Raw genomic sequence first — 20863 nt, forward strand, 5'->3', positions numbered from 1 at the left:
CCTATCCGAAACCTCTACTTGAGTCTAGGCACTAGGCACCTCCAAATTAACATGTCTGCATCAAACGTGAGGTTTCTGCCCTGACCTTATTCTCCCAAGTGCTCAAGCTAAAACTCCGATGTCTCTCATGGTCTCAAACCCCAGTTCCAATCCATCAGCAAATCCTGTCAACACTACCTTGAAGTCTGTTCCCACTTCCTACTTCCACAACCCTGACGGAAGCCACCATCATATCTCGCCTGATCAACTGGCCCCCTGCGTAGCACATTTGCCCTATCTAGTCCTCATAGAAAAGAGCAGAGTTAGTCTGCTAAGATACACAATACATTACATCACATCACGCTCAAAACTCCTCAGTAACTTTCTGTCTCACTCATAGTAAAATTCGAACTCCTTACTATATGGCTTACAATACCCTACTTGATCTGACCCCCCCCCCCCCCCCCAGTTACTCCTCTTAACCAAAGCCCCTACTGCTCCTTCACTCACTATACTCCAAACACGTTGGCCTCTCTCCTGCCCCTCAAACATACCAAGCATACTCCTGCCTCAGGGTCTTTGCACAAGACACACTTACTTCCACCAGAAGTTTACATAACTTGCTTGCTCCCTTTACTTTATTCAGGTTTCCTGCTTAGTGTTACCTCCCAAGGACGTATTCCTTAACCAGCTTACCACAATATCACTCTCTATAGTTCACTATCCCCTCATGCAGTTTTTTTTTTTTTATTCAGAATTCATATCACTTAGTATTACACACACACACACACACACACACACACACACACACTTTGGTTAGTTGCTTGGTTGCCTCTCAGCCTAGAATGTTAGCTTCATGATCACTGCTATAATCATTGCTATGCCTAGAACAATCTTTGGTACAGAATAGGCAGTAATAAATATTTATTGAGTGTTGTTCAATTAATAAAAATAAATAGATGAGAGAAATACCATCAAAGTAATGTATCCTAAAGAATAGTAAAGAGGAACCTAAGTAAGGTTTGAAAACACTAACAGCCAAGTGCACTCAAGAAAAATGAAGTAAATGAAATGCTGCATAATAATCAATTTTATAAAACCTATTAAGAAGAAAGGAGGTATGAACAGGAAAGGTATAGTCCACTAGGGACCCATAGGACATTTGTTTAAGCCGTCTGGTCAACAAGGTCCAAAAGATACAAGGGATCAAGGAGAACTTGACCAAGAAGAGGAGGTCGGCCACAGGGCAGAGATCAGTCCCAAATAAAGTAACCCTCAAGAAAACCAACGCCCTTTGTTGCTACTATATTCTCACCAAACAAAGTCTGATTATGAAACTGGGCTCCCATGTACGTTGACAGCAAAAAGAGGTGACGGTGAAAACTAAATTTGTAAGAAATGTAAACTTCTGGGTGGCCTCCACTGTCTTTCTAAACCCGAGTACCATCTCATCGGACTGGGCCAATCCCAAACATTCTAATCAACTCTGAATGTACATCTATTCCAGATTTCCAAAGTTAGGAGCCTCTGTGAAGCTCTGTAACCCAAACAAAATGGCTTATCTTCATGCCATAACCCTACCCACTGCTTGCTCTTTACCCACACTTACTACCCACGCTCACCACTCGGTACTAGTTACAAGCGAGATGGGAGGCAGGAGAAAGGTACTGTTTATCTTCACATTCTCCACATTTACTGCGTACATTTGATGGACGGACAAAGGAAGGAAGCAAAGAACCAATGAGCCCACTAAGGCCCAGCCATCCTCTGAGGCCCACCCAAGCAACCACACTCCCCTCCCTCTAAATAGTCTACTAAATAGTCTTGTTTAGTCTCTACTAAATAAGTCTATGCAACAAATCAACTTGTTCGGTTACCTAACTCATCACGGTGGATACACTAGCAGGCTATGCGACCCAATAATCCAGGGCAACACGGGACTTTCTACAGAGGGACGATGGGTGGTAACCCTGTTCTCAAGTTCTTTCAGGTCCAAACTACCCCCACACTGTACTGGAAAGGAGGCCTACGCAGCCCCCAAAGCACGACAGAGTCCCTCATGAGCGTCGCAACTCAGACCGTGAGGCCCAGGCCGGCAGCTTGTGCGTCTCTGATTAGATAACATTTGGTGACAGCGGTGTGCAGAAGATACCGGAGTCATTCTGACATTCTAGTGGTCTTCAAACCAGGATGAGAGCAACCCTGGAGAACTCCGGAGAGTTTCTAAGGGACAGGGACCGTCTGAGGGGTCATTTTCCAATTTCCTAAGCCACATACGCTCTTCTAAAAACCACCAGCCTCTGCTGCTTCTCCATTTTCCTTTTTACAATCATTTCTTTGTACCAAAATGCCTTTCATCCCGAACCTTATTATAGTACATTGGCCTGGGGTATAAAAACCTGTGGGGCACCAATCGAATTGTGGTATGAGAACGAATGCCTTCCTCTAAGGGAGGTGTGAAAAAATGGTGGTCTTGCGGGCATTTTAATGCATTTATTCTAACTGAAAAGACTAAAACAGAATTTTTGTTTTGATTTTTCACAATTCTTGTAAGGGACAGAGAACTTTGAGTTCTACCGCTCCATCAAATATGACTAGAACGGCACTAACACAGCAGTCAGCAGCCAGATGTGGCCATTTAAGGTTAAACTGATTGAAATTAAATAAAATTTAAGATTTAGTTGCGTGGTCACACCAGCCACATTACCAGTCCTCCTGACCACAAGTGCTTATGCATCTTGCCGTAACGGGCAGTGCAGAGAACATTTCCATCATCCCAGAAAACTCCACCGCGCACAGCCACTCTGGAGTTTTGATCAACTGGTTCGGAAGGGCTGAATCCCTTCCTTCGGGAAGTCCGGATATACCGACAATCATTTTTATGACCCAAGTGCCATGAGAAGGTGAGAGATTCCCACCCGGGGAGACAACGCACATTAGGAATTCAACTTTCAGAACAGAATGTTCACCCTACAACCCTGCTATCTGGTTTCCAAAGAAGAGGGCTCCACTCTCCACCAGTAAGATAGAAAACTAGAACCTTCACCTTTTTTGAAAATTGTTATTGAGATTCACGTAACATAAAATACATAACAGAAACCATTTTCAAGCAAATGATTTAGTGGCATTTAATATATTCACAGTAAGTCAGACTCTTGATGATCTGACGAATCTGTCAAATTATCTTCCATCGAGACCCTCCTCACGACCTAATTAACAGAACACAAATCTAGGGGGACCTGCCCACGATACACAGCCCATCCACAGCAGGCAACTTGGGTCCACTTAAGTGACCAAGCAGGATGCCTGAGATGCAGTGCCCAGGTCAGATCAATGTAACCTTCACAGGACAGCTGTCACCATGTAGCCCTGATTGCCACTCTCAGACAGGAGTATCAAGGGGCATGGAAGAAACTATCATATGCGGGGAAAAAACTATTTCTACATTTGTTATAAAACTACCTGTGTCCAAGAAAAGTTATCTCTGATGCCAGTCAATACTTCCTTCACATATAAAACATACCACACAAAAATTTTAGGATCTGATGCCAGGAAAAAAAACATCTTTCTGAGGAAAAAAAAATTTTTTTCTTCCTTCTTTCTGATGATGAGAATCACACATCTTGTCATGTTTCCCTTTGCACACTCACCAGGAAGCTCAGAATATAATGCGATGCTGAGTCCCAGCAACCAAGGCTATTATTAGCATATTTCCTTGTCCTTGTCCTTACATTTCCAGGACCCAATTTCCTGTCTCTATTTCACTCACTCCCTCTCTCTCTAATAACCCAACCCCGGTGCCAACTGTTTTTGGAAAATTATCAACTAAGAGTAAAATGCGGATTTCTGTTATTCCATTTACCCTGTGCCACTAACCATACATTATAAAAATTGGGGACAACAATATCTATCTTAGTTTAGGACTAATTTGCCCTGGAATAACAGATTACAACAACTAACGTTTCTCTGCTTGTCTTCAATGCTAAACAGACACCAGCACCTTCTGACCAAAAGAGATCCACAGATGGGCACCTGGCTGGCTCACTCAGTAGAGCATGTGACTCTTAAACTCGGGGTTGGGAGTCTGCGCCCCACGATGGGTGTAGAGATTACCTTAAAAAAAAAAAAAAAAGAAAAGATCCACACAGGTATATAGACCCACCTGGAAATATGAAAAGTATAACTTAGGAGACCCATAAGCAAGTATAGCTGTTAGCCATAAGCATCTGAGAAAATATTTTTGAAGTTTTCTTACAGGAACGACGAAGCTGCATTTAATGTCAAATTGTAAGAAATCTTTTTCAAGGAAAAAAAAAACCAATTTTATCACTTGTGACAGCTTTCAACTTATGAAGCCAAATAACAGCAAATGTTTCATATAAACTATGGGTAGGGGCTTCTTTGGGGGAAAAAAATTAAATAATAACTTTCTGAAGTATCACTTATACTTTTAAACCAAGGCACTCTGTTCATGCTACTTAAAATAGCATGCTGTGTTTAGCAACAATTGGCCAATACACTGCAAAGATTTGTTCCAAAAATAACAAAGTGAACTGTGTCCTCATTACCATGCGTGGATCACCATATTCGACCACCATCTAGCAGAGCCAAAAGATATGGGGTACCCATGGTGTTAAGGCCATCTGGAAAGAGGTGAGAGATTTAAAAAAAAAAAAAAAAAAAAAAAAAGTCTCACTAGCCTCATTTCAGGTACTCAACAGCCACCTGTGGCTAGTGGCTACCGTACCGGACAGAGAAAATACAGAACATTCTCGTCGTCACAGGGAAGTTCACAGGCTGTACTAGCTTACGCACTTTCTGTGAACACATTATTAGTGTGATATCAAACAACAAATGGTAAACTTTCTTTGAGAAATTACTTGGGAAGTACTAGATATTCTGTGACAAACTTTAGTGCACAGTTGTGTATATTTAAAAGGTGTTAAATCTTGAATTAAATGAAAAGTACGTGACAGGCCTGGAAGCCAACCACTCTATAGTATTTCCTTAATATGAAGGGAGCATTTCATTTCATACACAGACTGCGTGTAGATTACAGTTCAGTAAGGTAATATTTATGAGCATTAATCTGATGGACATTAGATAACAATGATCAGGTTTTCCATTTACTTTTCTTAATCCCACTCTTCTTAATATTTTTGTAAAAAGGAAAAACACATAGTGTATGAAGTTTGAAGATAATGGGCAAAAGGAGGCCCTTGCCTTTACATTCAAATTGAAACAAAGGTATGTGATCTTTCCTAAACGACATGAGTCTCCTACCTAGCTCTAAAGTTCTACAGCTCTAAACAGTAAACTTTAAAAAGTGGCATCAGTACTAGTTGCACAAACATCGTTTCCAAAATTTCAAACCTCACATGTGAAAAATGTGAATCACCTTCTTTGGCCACTTTAAAAAAAAGAAAAAAAATGTAGCTACTAGGAGCATCTGGGTGGCCCAGTCAGTTAAGCGTCCGACTCTTGATTTCAGCTCAGGCTGTGAGAGTTGTGAGATCAAGCCCACATTGGGCTCCACACAGAGTGCGGAGCCTGCTTGGGATTCTCTTTCTCCCTCTCTCCTTGTCCTTCCCCTGCTCACGTGTGTGCATGTGCACATGCTTGCACGCTCTCTCTCTCTCTCAAAATAAATAAAACTTAAAAAAATATATAGCTACCAAATCAAACTGCAAAAGTAAAACCTCTTTTTTTTTCCTTTGGTGACTGTCCCACTTTGAAACGTGAAGTTACATTTTATTTTTTATCATTATTTTTTAATGCTTACTTAAATTTTTTTTATATATTTATTTATATTTGAGAGGAAATGACAGAGCATGAGCGGGGGAGGGGCAGAGAGTGACTGAGACTTTATCTGAAGAAGGATCCAGGCTCTGAGATGTCGGCACAGAGCCCGATGCAGAGCTTGAGCCCATGAACCGTGAGATCAAGACCTGAGCTGACACTGAAAGCCCAACCGAGCCACCCAGGCATTTATTTTAAATGTATATATCAAAAATGATGTTTATTTTTGAAAGAGCGAGAGAGAGAGCGTGAGCAGGGGAGGGGCAGAGAAGGAGGGGGGACAGAGGATCCAAAGCGGGCTCTGTGCTGACAGCAGAGAGCCCGATGCAGGGATGCAGGGCTCGAATTCGTGAACCGTTGAGATCATGACCTGAGCCAAAGTCAGATGCTTAAGCAACTGAGCCACCCAGGCGCCCTGTGAATTTACGTTTTGAAGAAAAAAAGTAGATTAGGATAAAGAAACATTAAAAAGATCCTATGTGAAGGATAGTTCGCTGAGTTCAAAACTGCCATTGGCACTATTCCACAGGAAGCCACTTACCGAACAAAATCACAACGTCATCACAGGGTATATGAGAGCACACCCTGAAAATACAGGAAGATGTTGGTAAAGACAATGGGGTAAAATGGATCACCAAATTCGTGGTTAACAGATGTAAATTTGTTTATATTTAATAGAGTCGAGATTTACTACATAAAGGAGTGTGTATATTTCAGAGGGTCAATGTCTCGGATGCTGGCGGGAATACTAGAGCATCTCCCTAGGAACACGAACCAGGATGCCGACTTAACCCCTGCCCCTTGAAGTTTCCAAACCTAGGAGACGATTTCCACCTCGGTTCAAACTGGGAAGAAACTAATCACTGAGAAAGAAGTGGGTGCTTTGTAGACAGTACCCCATTTCCGAGAGAGCAAAGGAAAGAGAAACACAGTAGGGTGACCCGTAGGCGTGTGCCTGCCCCCTCCCAACAAAAGTATTATGAATTCTTATTTGCTCCGTAGGGATTCTGGTAAGCTGATTTTTAAGGCGTTGGTATACAGTGTTCTGCTTCACGAAACAAGGGAAAGGTTTTCTACCTTGAGGTGAAAAAGTGGAAATTGGGGGAGAAGTTCCCAGAGTTCAGTTCAACAAACCACATCAGCAATAGCTGTAACAAAGCAGTTTACTTTCATCGGAGAGTTACCGCCTGCCACGCACAGTGCTAAAAACCTGACTGCTGCTGTCTTGCAACCCTCACAATGATCGGCAGCAAATGGTACCTGTGATCCTCGGGAAGCAAGTTCAGGGACACTAACTAAGCAGCCAGTTTTTCGACTGAGCCCAAACTGGAAGACGGAGGTTCCGGAAGATGCAGTCCCCCCCACCGACCCCGTGCCGGCGAGGCCCACGGCCTCCACACGCCTGCACTCCTCACTCGCCAGCAGTGGCCCAGCACCTGGCTGGGTGGCCCGCTGGACAGAACAGCAGAGGTGCGACGTGTTTAAAAAATGAGAAGGGAAACACTAGATGAAACAAGGAAACGGGCACCGCTTCCCGTTGACGCACTCTCGGAATCAAATTTATATTTGACACGAAATGTTACTCCAGCCTGGAACACGGCCTGGCCTACCAAGGAGTCTCGCTCAAGTGTCCAGGGAGGGCGACGCGTTAAAAACGATCCTACGACCTGGCTCATTTTTGCTCTACGACTGTCCAGTCTCTTGGTTTGCTTTTCTCCCTTCACCAAAGATACCCTAAGCTCAGAGGACTTATTTACACGTAAATACTGGTTTTTCACTTTCTTGCAAACACTAAAGCTACGCATGAGCTTCAAGCTCAGCTCTAAGGACGGACCTTTTCCAGAATCAGGCTCTGGAGTATCTCCTGCCTTCAGCCATCCTCTACCGTCGTTTCAAAGTACGAGGAACACGGGACTGAATCAGAAGTCGGGGTACGGAAGACACTGAGGGCCGGCGCTGCTTTCGCATCTGACCGTGGCCCGGCGGACGAGTGTGGCCCTTTGACAGTCCCCGTCGTTGAGGGGGATATGGCTAACGTGCACCGGGAGAGCATCCGGAGGAAGAGCTGATAAAAATGAGATACTACTTCGCTCCCTCTAAATCATCAAACTTTTTCCCTGAAGAACTCGCACTTGGCTCCTTTAATCCGTGGTATGCCTCCGTGCCTTTCAACAGCTCTCCTTTGTGAAAATCTCTTTGCAATATTTGAGCAGCCAGAGACGGAGTCAGCCTGGTAATGGACCAATTTAGAGCAACGTCAGCACATCCTGCTCGGCGACTGCCCCAGTTCCACTCCTGCCTGTGGGTACTGACAGATCATCTGTAGATTTACAGCTGTGCATACAGAGAATGGAGAGGAACATTAAAATGTCAAGACTGAGGGAAATTCCCCATTAGGCACTACCGTCCATTTCTGTCAACCGCCACAGTGGTATTAGAGTTTAGCCATCTCTTCACGCTGACATTTTGAGGCGGCTGTAACGTTAACAGCGAAAGCAAACGCTTCGTGACCGAATAATCCACGATTTTATAGGACTGTTTGTTTAAGTTAAAGAGAATGTTCATGCCGTAAGAGTCCACAAAGAAGCATGGTCTGAAAATTTAGGATCTCGAGCTTTGATCAATAAGAACTTTGTATATTCCTACATTCAGTAAGAACTTTAAATTGATGCATGGCCCCTTCATTAAAAAGTTCAGAAATATAACTGCAGAAAAAGCTTTGGAGAAAGGATGCTGTACACGTCCTCGCCTATTCACTAGGAGAGAAACCCACCTGCGATGCCCCCGGCCCCCTCTGATGAGCAAGCAACAGGGACTTGAGGGCCCACCAAACGGCTGCGCGTGGGTTTCCTACCCTAGAGCTACGCAGCGGCTCCCGCCTGCCCATGGAGAGACGGGAAGGGCACAAACTAAGTGGGAACCCATTCGGGAAACTCGGCAAGGTTTCCAACATCACTACTTGAGCCGCCTCTGCTTGGGCCCCAAACAAAACAGTTCTCAAGGTTAACAACCTCTTACTTCAAATTAAAACAGATTTTCTTTCTTTTTTTTTTTTTTTTTTGCCTTCACAGGGTGTTAAAAATCTAAGAATTCTCCTGAAATTGATGGGAAGAATTACTTAGAATTAAACATAAAGGGCAGTGGAGGAGAAGAGGCCAAATACACTCTAACGCAGAAGAGAAATGCGCTCTCGGTGAAGGGAATCAAAATGGCGTGTTCCCTCTAAATCACTGGCTGGGTGGGGATTTTAACGCAGTCACTAAAACAGGACGTAAGGAAACGCCTTGCAGCCTCACCGGGCCATCTCTCTCCCCGTCCCACCACAGGGAAGCAGCGAGCGGGGTAATGAGTGCCTCTGTATCTATGCTGACTTTTGACTTTTTTACGTGGTGCCAGCTTCTGGGCATTTGGCCAGCTTCCTTAACTCCTCCACAGGCACCACCGCCAGCGCCATGCCCCTGTCCCTAGAAGGCTCTCCGATGCTTCTCACGCCGAGCCAAACACCCTCACTCGTGGTGACACGCCATCACCTACTAAACGTTCCGCAAGGCGAAAACCCAAGTTTGCTGCGGACTTCCTTTGCTGATACAAGAACTGTACTCAGTAAGAAAGGAAGACTGAGGGCCCTCGCTCGGTGGCTACTGAGAGATTTTACCTACAGACTGACAGCTGGAACTACAGCAAATGGACAGTAATACTAAGATGTCAAGATGAAGGTAAATTCTCCAAGTTAGGCCTAGCAGTGCTTTTCCCCTAATCGTCCCCCTGACCCGCTTCCCGATTTTCCTTCCCTGGCTACCTATTGCTTCGCAGGGCCAGAGATGGCCTTTCTGAAGGACTGTTAAAATGCAGAAGGAAAAAGCAGCAAAGAAGAAAAAGGTGAGGGGGGCGGGGGGTGTGCATAATGGTAAAGACAGGGCTTTCTCCCTTATCCTTGGAGAACCAATTTCATAAATAGGCATCAGTGACAGAGAGGCAAAGAGAGATGGGGGTGGGGGGAGGGGAGGGAATAACTACTGAAAGTAGCCAAAAACCACTTGAAACTAAAAATCTTGGAAGAGGGGAGCCTGGGTGGCTCCGTCGGTTAAGCGGCCGACTTCGGCTCAGGTCATGATCTCGCGGTCCGTGAGTTCGAGCCCCGCGTCGGGCTCTGTGCTGACAGCTCAGAGCCTGGAGCCTGCTTCCGATTCTGTGTCTCCCTCTCTCTGACCCTCCCCTGTTCATGCTCTGTCTCTCCCTGTCTCAAAAATAAATAAAACATTAAAAAAAATTTTTTTTTAAATCTTGGAAGAGATTATAAGAGAAATGGGGAAGAGAAACGCTATGTTTTCCTACAACAAAGTAGAAAGACCTTCAGGCAGCCTTCTTTGAAACCTAAACAAACGAAATTTCACTTCAGTAACCTATCCTTCCATGAAGTGTTGAGGACACTACGCACACGCACATAAACACGCACACACACAACACTACACGTGTTGATGCCTAAAAAATGCTGCTACTTCTGCAACCTCACAATGAGGGTGCTAACAACACCTGTGTTCAAGCACACTGTCATACGTTAAACAATTTAAAATGTATTTTTATATTACATACCTTTTGTTACATATGTATTGTTTATTTATATAAAAAAGTGTTTATTTTTATTTTTGAGAGCGTGCCCACATGAGAGGGGGTGGGGCGGAGAGAGGGACACAGAGGATCTGAAGCTGGCTCCAGTCTGCGCTGAGAGTGGGCCCAACGCGGGGCTCAAGCTCAGGAATCATGTGATCATGACCTGAGCCCAAGTCGGACACCTACCCAGCTGAGTGCCCCTAAAATTTACTTGTATGTGCATAGATTTTTTTATATTCTGACTGTTTCCAAAAAGAACGTGAAGCGACTGCTATTGGAAGAGTCTTCGATATGGCAGCCGCCAGCCACCTTGGGCTCCTGGTTTGCATTCTATGGAGACGGGATTGCAGACTGACTGAAATAAGAAATGTGTACAAAACACACACTGGATTTCAAATCCTGTGTAAAAACACCGAATGAGTAATTTTATACTGATTACGTATTGGAATAGTATTTTAGATTTTTGGGGGTTAATTAAATGTACTACTCAAAGTCATCTTACCAGTGTTTTTTAATGTGACCATTAGAAAATGTAAAATAACACACGTGGCCTGTATCTGCAACTCCCACTACATTTCAACCGGGCAGCACTGGTCCAGAACATAGTTACCACATGAAGAAATGACAGCCAGAAGATGACACAAATAACAAACTTCCCTGTCCATCTCGGTGAAGGCCTTTATCCCCCCCTTTCTTCTGCCACATCGCCAATCTCTGCCCTTAATATAGCGCTTAGCACCTAACACTCAATAAATATTTATTTAATGGAGTTGAATGAAAGTGACAAGATACAAGATTAGAATGCAGTACCTAACAGTGGCTTATTAAAGGTTAAGAAAACTCACTGGCTGCTTAGGACACTTAGCCGATGGTTAATATCCAGGCTTGAAAAGTAAATTAAAAAACTAACTTCTGGGGCGCCTGGGTGGCTCAGTCAGTTAAGCGTCCGACTTTAGTTCAGGTCATGATCTCACGATTCGTGAGTTCCATCCCCACATCAGGCTCTCTGCTGACATCTCAGAGCCTGGAGCCTGTTTCAGATTCTGTGTCTCCCTCTGACTCTGCCCCTCCCCTGCTCACACTCTCTGTCTCTCTCTCTCAAAAAGGAATAAACAGGGGCGCCTGGGTGGCTCAGTCGGTTGAGCGTCCCACTTCAGCTCAGGTCACGATCTCGCGGTCCGCGGGTTCGAGCCTCGCGTCGGGCTCTGGGCTGACGGCTCAGAGCCTGGAGCCTGCTTCCGATTCTGTGTCTCCCTCTCTCTCTGCCCCTCCCCTGTTCATGCTCTGTCTCTCTCTGTCTCAAAAATAAATAAACGTTTAAAAAAAAAGATTTTTTTTAAAAAGGAATAAACATTTTTTAAAAATTAAAAAAGACAACAACTTGTTACCTACAACATTCTTGATACTCAGAGAAAACAATACTCTTTTACAAAATAAAAGGCACCAAGAGACTAGGCTACCATTTAATATGCGGCTCACTTCATGCTTTCAGACAGTGGGGTGAAAGGAGAGACGGGGCAGAATTTTTTCCTCTGCCTTCACTCTAGACTTGGTATTTTCCATTTTAACCCACGGAATCTCTGACCTCTGGGATAAACCAGTTACGCTGAGGGAAGATACGAGGAGGTTCTCATCAAGCTGCAGCATATACAAAGTGCAGTAGAAGAGATACCTTGGAGTCCTCACAGAGAAACAACAGATCGACGAGTAAAGTCAAGGGCAGTCAAGGGCGGAGAGCTTGCTGGAACCAAAGGTACCATGAAGAAATAACCGGCCAGACACCACCGGCACGCGGTAGAGCAGCGACCCTCCTGACATCGCTCTGTGAGTCCGTGGGACGCCCTGTTCCCACGAGGTCTAGCTCTGGGCACCTGCTCTCTGAAGGTGGGCACCCAGACCGGCCCCCGCATGCCACGCCGGTCAAAGCCGGGTTTCCTTTAGATATGTTTTGTTTCCCCATCTCCACTAGACATCCATGGGGGTAGGAAAGTATACATAAGCATGTCGAGAGTGATGCTCGTAGAGATACGTGCACTTTCTACTAAAAAGGTGTTTTTCTCTGCTTCGGATCACCATTTGCATAAGTAAAGCTCGAGACGCGTGGCCACATTTTCCATAAAATCTATTAAGTAGCTGCCAATCACTCTGCTCATGTCTGGAATTCTATGTTTACTGGGTGAACCGAGAGAATTTCAGTAGAATAGTTGCTCTACTTGAACGCTACCAGGAAAAGGTTTTCCCAGAAAGGCTGGTTTTTAAAATATTTGTAAGATGTCATGGAAAGACAGAGAACTGGAAAAGTTACAACCACTGGTTCTTCGAGGTGTTTTTCCTTTCTTTTTTTTTTTTTTTTTTTTTTTCCTTTTTAAAAAAAAAATCTCCTGGGGGAAAATTAGGACACAGAAACTATTACCCATCACCTCCATCTTGGAGGCACTTAAAATTTTCTTTCTGCTTCTGTTTTTCTTCACCACGACTGTATTTCGGGCCCAAATTAATGCAAAGGGTACGAATGTATTCAAAATGTTCTAAGGACACAACATTGCAGGTTCTAAATTCCACCAGAAGTTGCCTCCCCCACACCGCCTACAAGAGTAGGATCTGTAAGCAGAGAAACCTGTATCTTGTGCAGCAGTTTAACTTATTCAGAAACGCCGGGATTTACCTGTAACCTGAAGGACAATCCACTTCACCAGTCTTTTCTAGATAAGCTCTTCAAATAAACAAAACCACGTTTTGAGCTCTCCTTCCAGGTGGCTCTCACCCACAACCACTGTGCACTGATAAACATTCCATTCTCTCTCCCTCTCCCTCTCTCTCTCTCTCTCTCTCTCCCCCCACTCCTGAAGTGCTGCAGGTGCCCCAAAGGTGCTGTCCCTGCCAGAGACCTCCCAGTGCACCTCACGGACACAGAACCTGCTCTAAGCATCTCACCGCGACCGACAAGGTCCCACAGGGGTGCCACACAGCTTCCTCTCCCACAGCCCAGTCCTACATTCCATGCACTCATGATTTCCTAAGCCTTAAATTCTTCTCCCTCCCCCTTCGCCCAGCCTCCTCTCAACCGGGACTGACCCTTCACATCTCAGTGAGGCCATCACTCCCCCCAGGGTACCCTCCCAGACCCCAACCTCACACCCCCAAGACCGGATTGGGAACTATCCCCGAAGCACACGGCACTTACTCCGGTGCTGTGCTTTCCACGGCAGACGCTTGCCCGCGCTATCTCCCACCACCATCAGGGGCCTCAGAACCTGATAACTGTTCCCTAAGACCAGGGAAACAAAAGCAAACAACTCTGACAATAGTTAACATCGAAATAAGTGCTTCAAGTTATTTTTTAAACTTTGCAACAAGCAATTCTGAACATTTGCCCAATGATAATAAAACATTTTTGAGTCCCCACCATGTATCTGATACCATGTTAAACATTAAAAGATATTATTGCTGATCTTGCTATGCCTCTAACCAGGGAGGAAAATCTATCCTCAGTTGAGACAGATGCAATCGAGGCCCTGAGGTTAAGTCCCCTGCCCAAGGTCACGGGGCCAGCGATCAGTTGGTGGTACTTCGACTCAAAAGCTGCAGACTCCAAAGTCTACATGCTTCCCTTCATGCTGGTGGCTCTGAGAGTGGGTCTCCGGGGTCTTGTGAGATGTTATCTGCCCCTCGCTCTCTTTCTCTCTAAACATGAGTAGACTTTTCCAAAGGCTCATAACCTGCATGCAGACTGTATGCAATGGCAGGTGTCAGAATCCAGCATTTGAGAAAAGGTAAGACCATGCCACTAAGTTTTTTTTGTTTTGGAAAATGATTATTTTTCATTTAAAAAATATTTTTTGGCTTATTCCTTTTAAAGCTTATCTATCTATTTATTTATTTACTTACTTACTTACTTACTTACTTATTTTTAAGGAATCTCTACATCCAACCTGAGGCTGAACATCACGCGTGCTCTTCTGACTAAGCCATCCTGGTTTATTATGTTTAAACGATCAACAAGTAAGTATTTCAAACTGTCCTCAGTTTAAATTTCTAAGACAATAAATATCCTCACATATAGCCCACATAAACCAAAGATCTTTGAAGTCCTCAATGATTTTTAAACACGTAAATGGGTCTGTAATGAAAAGGCTCAGGAACCAATATCCTTCTCAGCTACAGAAAAGAAATATAAGCTAGAGTTTCTTCTTCCACTGCAAACTTTATCCAAAAATCAGGAGAGTCTGGAGCTTGCACCAAAGAACGTGTCCACACTCTACCATGAACACTACGGTCCAACGAACTCTGGCTTTTCTAACATTTTCCTTTGTTGACTCTTCAGTATAAAGTTAAACTTACCTTTAAAGATACCTAAGTGTGTGTATATAATTTAGAAAATATCTGTTCAGAGCCCATGAGACATTTAAAAAGCCTACCTTCTACCTTTAAAAAAGTGAAAAAGTTGGGGCGCCTGGGTGGCTCAGTTACTTAGGTGTCCGACTCTTGATCTCAGCTCAGGTCATGATCTCTCGGTTCAGTTCATGGGATCGAGCCCCACGTTGGGCTCCACACTGACGGCACGGAGCCTGCCTGGGATCCTCTCTCTCTCCCTCTCTCGCCGTCTCTGCCCCTCCCCAGCTTGCGTGCGTGCGTGCGTTCACTCTCCTTTTCTCAAAATAAATAAACATTTTTTTACAAAGTGAAAAACTTGGGGCGCCTGGGTGGCGCAGTCGGTTAAACGTCCGACTTCAGCCAGGTCACGATCTCGCGGTCCGTGAGTTCGAGCCCCGCGTCAGGCTCTGGGCCGATGGCTCGGAGCCTGGAGCCCGTTTCCGATTCTGTGTCTCCCTCTCTCTCTGCCCCTCCCCTGTTCATGCTCTGTCTCTCTCTGTCCCAAAAATAAATAAAAAACGTTGAAAAAAAAATTTAAAAAACGAAACTAAAGTTAAAAAAAAAAAAAAAAAGTGAAAAACTCAAAACAAAAAAGCCAACAAGCCTATCTGAACATGATAATTCAGCAAATCACATCAATATTTCAACTTGATCTGGCAGTTCCCCTGCTACACAATATGGCTGTGAACCACCGTTCTACATGAAATGCAAAATAATTTTAGTAGTTCTGAAGCAAAACATAATTAGATGGATATATTTGCTGGAGCCGAATGTGAGCCATTCACAGGGAGAGAGAGGTTTTTAGGATTACGTGACAGCATTTTGAATTGCCCACATCATTATCCCCATCACACCTGTCAACATGGGCTAAGGAGGGGAAATATTTGCACAAATCAAATTTAATGTTTTATAACTAAGACTACATTTAATGATATTTAACCTGTTCCTTAAAAATAAAAGTAATTTTGCATTGTATTTACATGTGAAATAATTATTATAATTATAAAGTGAGGTCTGCATTACCGGAGACGAGAACTAAAGCCTGGAGGAGAACTAACATGAATACGCACCAGCGGCTGGCGTTATACTAGGCACTTGGTATATATTAATTTCAACACCTTTTGTGACAGGTCCTATCTCTCCTATTTCACTGATGAAGAATCTAAGGTTCAGAGAGGTTAAGCTGTCTCAGGTCACCAAGCTGAAGTTCAAACGCTCTTCCAGCCGTAAAGTGTATGCTCTTGGGAACAAGATTTTACACCTCCCTACGGATTATTTTCAGAACTGAGTGCTTCAAAAGCTGAAGAAGATACAACGTTAAGCAGAAATTAAGAAGGCAAATGCCATGAACAAAATTTTTTTTAATTTTTTTTAACATTTATTTATTTTTGAGAGAGAGACAGACAGACAGACAAGAGTGTAAGCCAAGATGGGGCAGAGAGAGAGGGAGACACAGAATCTGAGCCGTCAGCACAGAGCCCGACGTGGGGCTCGAACCCACAACGTGTGAGAACGTGACCTGAGCCGAAGTCCGGCACTTAACCGACTGAGCCACCTAGATGCTCCTAAATACCACGAACGAAATTTTTTAAAGGCAACTGAACTTAAATAAAAATACCTCCTATGTACGTGTTTACGCCCTGCCCCCATCCTGAGTTGGTCTATAATGGCGTACTCAAGAAGGGGGAGCTGGAGAAAACGGGCACCACACCTCGGGTCCCGCAGAGTCTAGCGCATACAAAACCCTCCAGTTTTCAGTGACTTGAACACCACATATTCCTATGCATCCCCTGAAACGCCTACCGAGGTCTTTCGTGCTCTTAAAACCAGGGAAGGCTCAACAACCCCCACCCAGAGGTCATATTACCATCACAGGGCATCTCCTTCAAACTGTGCTTGTCCTCCAGCAAAGTGAGAAGATGCTGGAACGAGAAGTCAGAATCACCGCCCTGGAAAGGTCTCCTGGCCAATAAGATGCTTTCCAAGGAACAAGAGAAGAACACCTCCTGGAAACTAAGTCACATTCATTTCTGCCCTAGAAGCCACCCAGGTTGGCTGGCCTCAGGGCCCACACTTTCAGCCAGTTCTGAAGAGGGGCATCTTTGCCTTGAGGTTGATGTAAGGGGACAACAAATGAGCAGGAATTGATCTTCTCTATTCATCCCATAGCCCTCGTCTTCCCCGAGGCTCTCCGCTCCCAGCCTCTTGTCAGACTGGCTTCGTCACCTCTCCCTTCACTTGGTCCGGGCACCACAGGGCTCAGAGCCCTTCCCCATGGGCTGCAGGCTGGGCTGTGAGACAGGGAGCAGCTCTCTCCCAGGCAGTTCCCACCGACCTCGGGGCTCCTCTGGGCAGTATCCAAGTGTCTGCTTCCCCGAAACCCGTAGGTGTCCTTGCGTCCTAGGTCCCCAGGAGAAGACTTTCCTGATCTCCACTTTCCCACTCCCACCGAGGCTGAGGCTTCTAAGTCTCTGTTCTAAATGCTGGGATACCTCACACGGATGTATTTCCTAACCAAACCTTTTTACTTTCACATTGCTTCAATCCCTTCTGTTTCTGCTGCCCGATCCTTGTTCTGAACTGTCCTTACGTGCCCGAACCAGAGGCTCACGGCTAAACTTCTGGTCTCCCAGCCGTCCTGTGTGTGTCTAATCAATATCACAAGCTCCCCACTGGAGTCCAAATTCCTTAAAACAGAATACAAGATTTCTACCATCTGGCTTGCCCCACAGCAAGCTCCAGGTCCCGTGCCCCCATTCACTGAGTCCTCCCCAAACCTGAAACGCCATCTTCGGTTCACCTGCCCTCTCTAGCCAAATGCCAAGCACTCACATCCTCAGGTATTTCCTCTCTCTGGACACTGGTCACATAACTGTGTGTGGTCTTTCACTCTGCTTTTCTTTCCACACATGGGTCATGTTTTCCCACACTGATTAGAAGTTCATTAAAAACAGCTCTAGGGGTGCCTGCTGGCGCAGTCAGTTAAGCATCTGACTCTTGGTTTCAGCTCAGATCGTGATCTCACGGTTCATGAGTTTGAGCCCTGCATCGGGCTCTGTGTTGTCAGTGTGGAGCCTGCTTGGGATTCTCTCTCTGCCCCTTTCCGGCTCGCTCATGCACAAATTTTCTCTCTCTCTCTCTCTCTCTCTCTCTCTCAAAATAAATAAACATAAAAAAAAAAAAAAAAAAAAAGAACAGCTCTAAAATCGCCTTCTGTGCCATCCAAACTCAAGTTGTGATCATAATGATCTGTACATATAGATGTTAATTTATCCCTCCTAGGCCTAGGGCACAAACACCACATTTATAATGGCAAGCCATCTCTGTGAATGCCAGAGCTTGAAACTTAAATGTCTGCTTATAAACTCTGCAGGGTAACAAAAATCCCAGCTCAAAGAGGGAGGACTCCTGTTTCCGTGTCGGGTACCCGAACCTCTTAGAGACCAAACATGTTCTGCGGATTAATGTGGACTATGATTTTCTACCCTTTGCGATTTAAGTTCACACTAGCATTCAACAGCTGGTAAAATAAATATTACAGAAGAACACATTTTGAAGCTTCCCAAGGGAAAAAAAGTTGTAATTTTCTAAAAGAGGTGGGAAGGCTGGCACAAGCACAGAAAACTTTGCTGGAAACCAAGTTTCAGTGTATTTTTAAGCCAGAGGGAGAAGAGAGAAAGAACAGGAATCCATCTCTGTGTCCCCACCAGCAGTGACGACCCTTACGGGCAGGGACCTGGGGCCAGCCGTCCGTGATGCACCCACAGCACCCCACACAACGCCTGGGACGGGAGGAATCGGGGCTTTCTGAGTAAGTGAATAAATGCAGAAGCCAGTAAGTGAGAGTAACAGGAAGAAGAAGAAGAAAAAAAAAATGAGATTCTGGGGCAGCTTACAAGATAAAAATTAAGGAAGTCATAATGAAAACGCTTTTCACGACATTCAAAGGAAACAGCTATCGGACAAGTTCCCCGTGTTACGTTTCACACCGCGAGGCGGACAGGACCCGAGTCCCCTTACCTGAGGCACAGGCACTTTCTGCGGGGTGCTCTGGGGTGACGGGTGGAGCTGTGCCCAAGGCTGGTGGTGCGGGTGTGGGGGTGAAGACTGGTGGTGCAGGCCCGGGTGGGGCTGCATCGGAGGGCAGGTTGGCAACTGCTGGAAAGACGGCTGCTGACCGGGGTGCTGCTGGCCAGGTAGCAGTCGCTCCTGGATCGCCTGGGGATCTGCAAGGCTAACACCGGGACAGCCGTTTGGTCTCAGGTGCCCGGCCAGCTCCCTCGGTGCTGAGGACATGCCCATAAACGGACGAGACTGCTGCATGTTTCTGGGGCCCATATTCCTCTGTCCGATTCCCATGGCACCGGGGGGCTGGTGAGATGGCTGAGGGTGGGGCATATTTGGATAACTGCCAACGTCCATTGGTATCCCAGCGCTTCCGGGCCTGACCTGCGGAGGCGGCGTGCCTGCCGGATTGCTCATTGCTTTCATGGGTGACATGGGAGGTGGAGAGGCGTAAGTTCCCTGAGGCTGTGAAGGATGCATAGTTTGTGTGTTCATTTGGTTAAGTGAGCCGCTGGGGTGGATGGGCTGCTGGTGCATTAGTCCTTGCCCACTGTTCGATGGGAATCCTACAGCATTGGGGTATCTTGGTACGGACTGATTCATTGGAGTATTATTTGTAAGGCCTAAATTCTGATTCATCCCTGTATTGTTAACTAATCCCTGATTTAGGTTACTGTAAGGATATCGAGAATACTGCCCTGAGTTGTTTATAGTAGGTGAGGGGACGGTCTGGCTCCGAGAACTGAAGTTCAGGGTCTGCGGCCTCCCAGCCCCTTGTTGAGGAGGATTAGGGGAGAACCTGGGGCTGTGGGCAACGGATTCTCCATGGAGAGCAGTAGGGGGGTGGTGGTGGAACTGCTGCACCGAATGACGCAAGGAAGGCGCCACGCTGGGGCTCTGCTGGGGCACGTGGGCCAAGTGGCCGGGTCCTGAGGTGGCGATGAAAGGACTTCCCTGACTGAGGCCCTCCTGGCCCTGGGAGAACTGGCTCATCCTCTGCTGCGGCTGGCCGTGCTGCTGCAGGGAGAAGTCCCCGCGTGCCATATAGCTGCCCATCTGCTGCATGTGCTGAGGGTGGCCCTGCGTGGGGGGCCCCGACGGAGCGGGCTGGGGCTGCTGCGGCTGGGGCTGCTGCTGGTAGGGGGCCCGCGCCTGGTCCGGCACCTGAACGGCCCGGGGGCCCCACAGGGAGCCGCTGTCCACGAACGGCGGCCCGTGCCTTTCGTTCTGCATGCCGGGGTAGACTCCCATCTGACCGCCACCGCCGGCGCCGTGGGGGACCTGAGGGACGGGAGGGGCGTGGTACTGCGAGTGAGGGGACGCGAGCCCGTTCCCAGGGGCGCCGCTCATCATTCGGTTTGGCTGATCCAGCAGATGCATCTTTTGCTGTTCGTACTGATTATAGTGATCGAAGTGGGTCAGCTTGGTCTGATTCTGATTCGCGGGGGGGTGGTGAAGGGAGGGCTGCAGGGAGGCAAAGCCTTGGTCTATCGGCATCTGCTGACCCATGGGGTTCACTGGGTTTTCGGGGTAACCACACTCTCCGAGGCCCTCGAGGCCTTCGCTGAAAATATTCCCGTCCTCGCCAAAAAGACTCATCATTCCCGGATCCGCCATCGTCTTCCAACACGCGGCTCCTCCAAAGTACAGCTCGGGAGCGTGTCTGTGCTCCCACCTCACTGAGGTGTTTGTCCTCAAAGCCTACAATCCTTAACTAATCTTCTTCGTGTCATTCCGTATTTCTTTAATTCTCTCGGACCCTGCAGTGTCAGGCAAAGTCTGGATATAGGTCCTGGAAGAGAGTGGGAGGTGGGGGGGTGGGGGGTGGGGGAGGGAGGAAGAAAACAAAGAATTAGGAACAAATGATGAAAACTGCCAGTGTTTTACGCATTTCATTTTGGTCTCCGTCAACAATACTAATCTAGCCCCCTCGCTGAGCCGTATTTTATAAATCTAGTTCACTTTAAGAGAAAGTCATTAGCTTCTACCAGAAGCATTATTATGATCGGTTACTTAGAAAGCAAGCAAAACACTA

The 20863-nt window shown here is 46.1% G+C and overlaps 1 protein-coding gene across 4 annotated transcripts in view; it reads right to left on the reverse strand.

Annotated features, from left to right (window-relative positions):
- The window catches only part of CHD7 (chromodomain helicase DNA binding protein 7), a 190168-nt gene that overhangs the window by 105775 nt on the left and 63530 nt on the right, over positions 1 to 20863 (reverse strand). For 3 of the 4 annotated variants that reach the window (XM_049633367.1, XM_049633365.1, XM_049633366.1), the window contains exon 2: positions 18784 to 20620. The exons of the other annotated variant lie outside the window; for it this stretch is intronic. In XM_049633367.1, the coding sequence (XP_049489324.1) occupies positions 18784 to 20445 (1662 nt within the window). In that variant the 5' untranslated portion in view covers positions 20446 to 20620. The remainder of the gene's footprint in view (positions 1 to 18783; positions 20621 to 20863) is intronic. 4 annotated transcript variants of the gene reach the window in all.

This window comes from Panthera uncia, chromosome F2 (genome assembly GCF_023721935.1).
Source record: "Panthera uncia isolate 11264 chromosome F2, Puncia_PCG_1.0, whole genome shotgun sequence".
Lineage (NCBI taxonomy): Eukaryota > Metazoa > Chordata > Mammalia > Carnivora > Felidae > Panthera > Panthera uncia.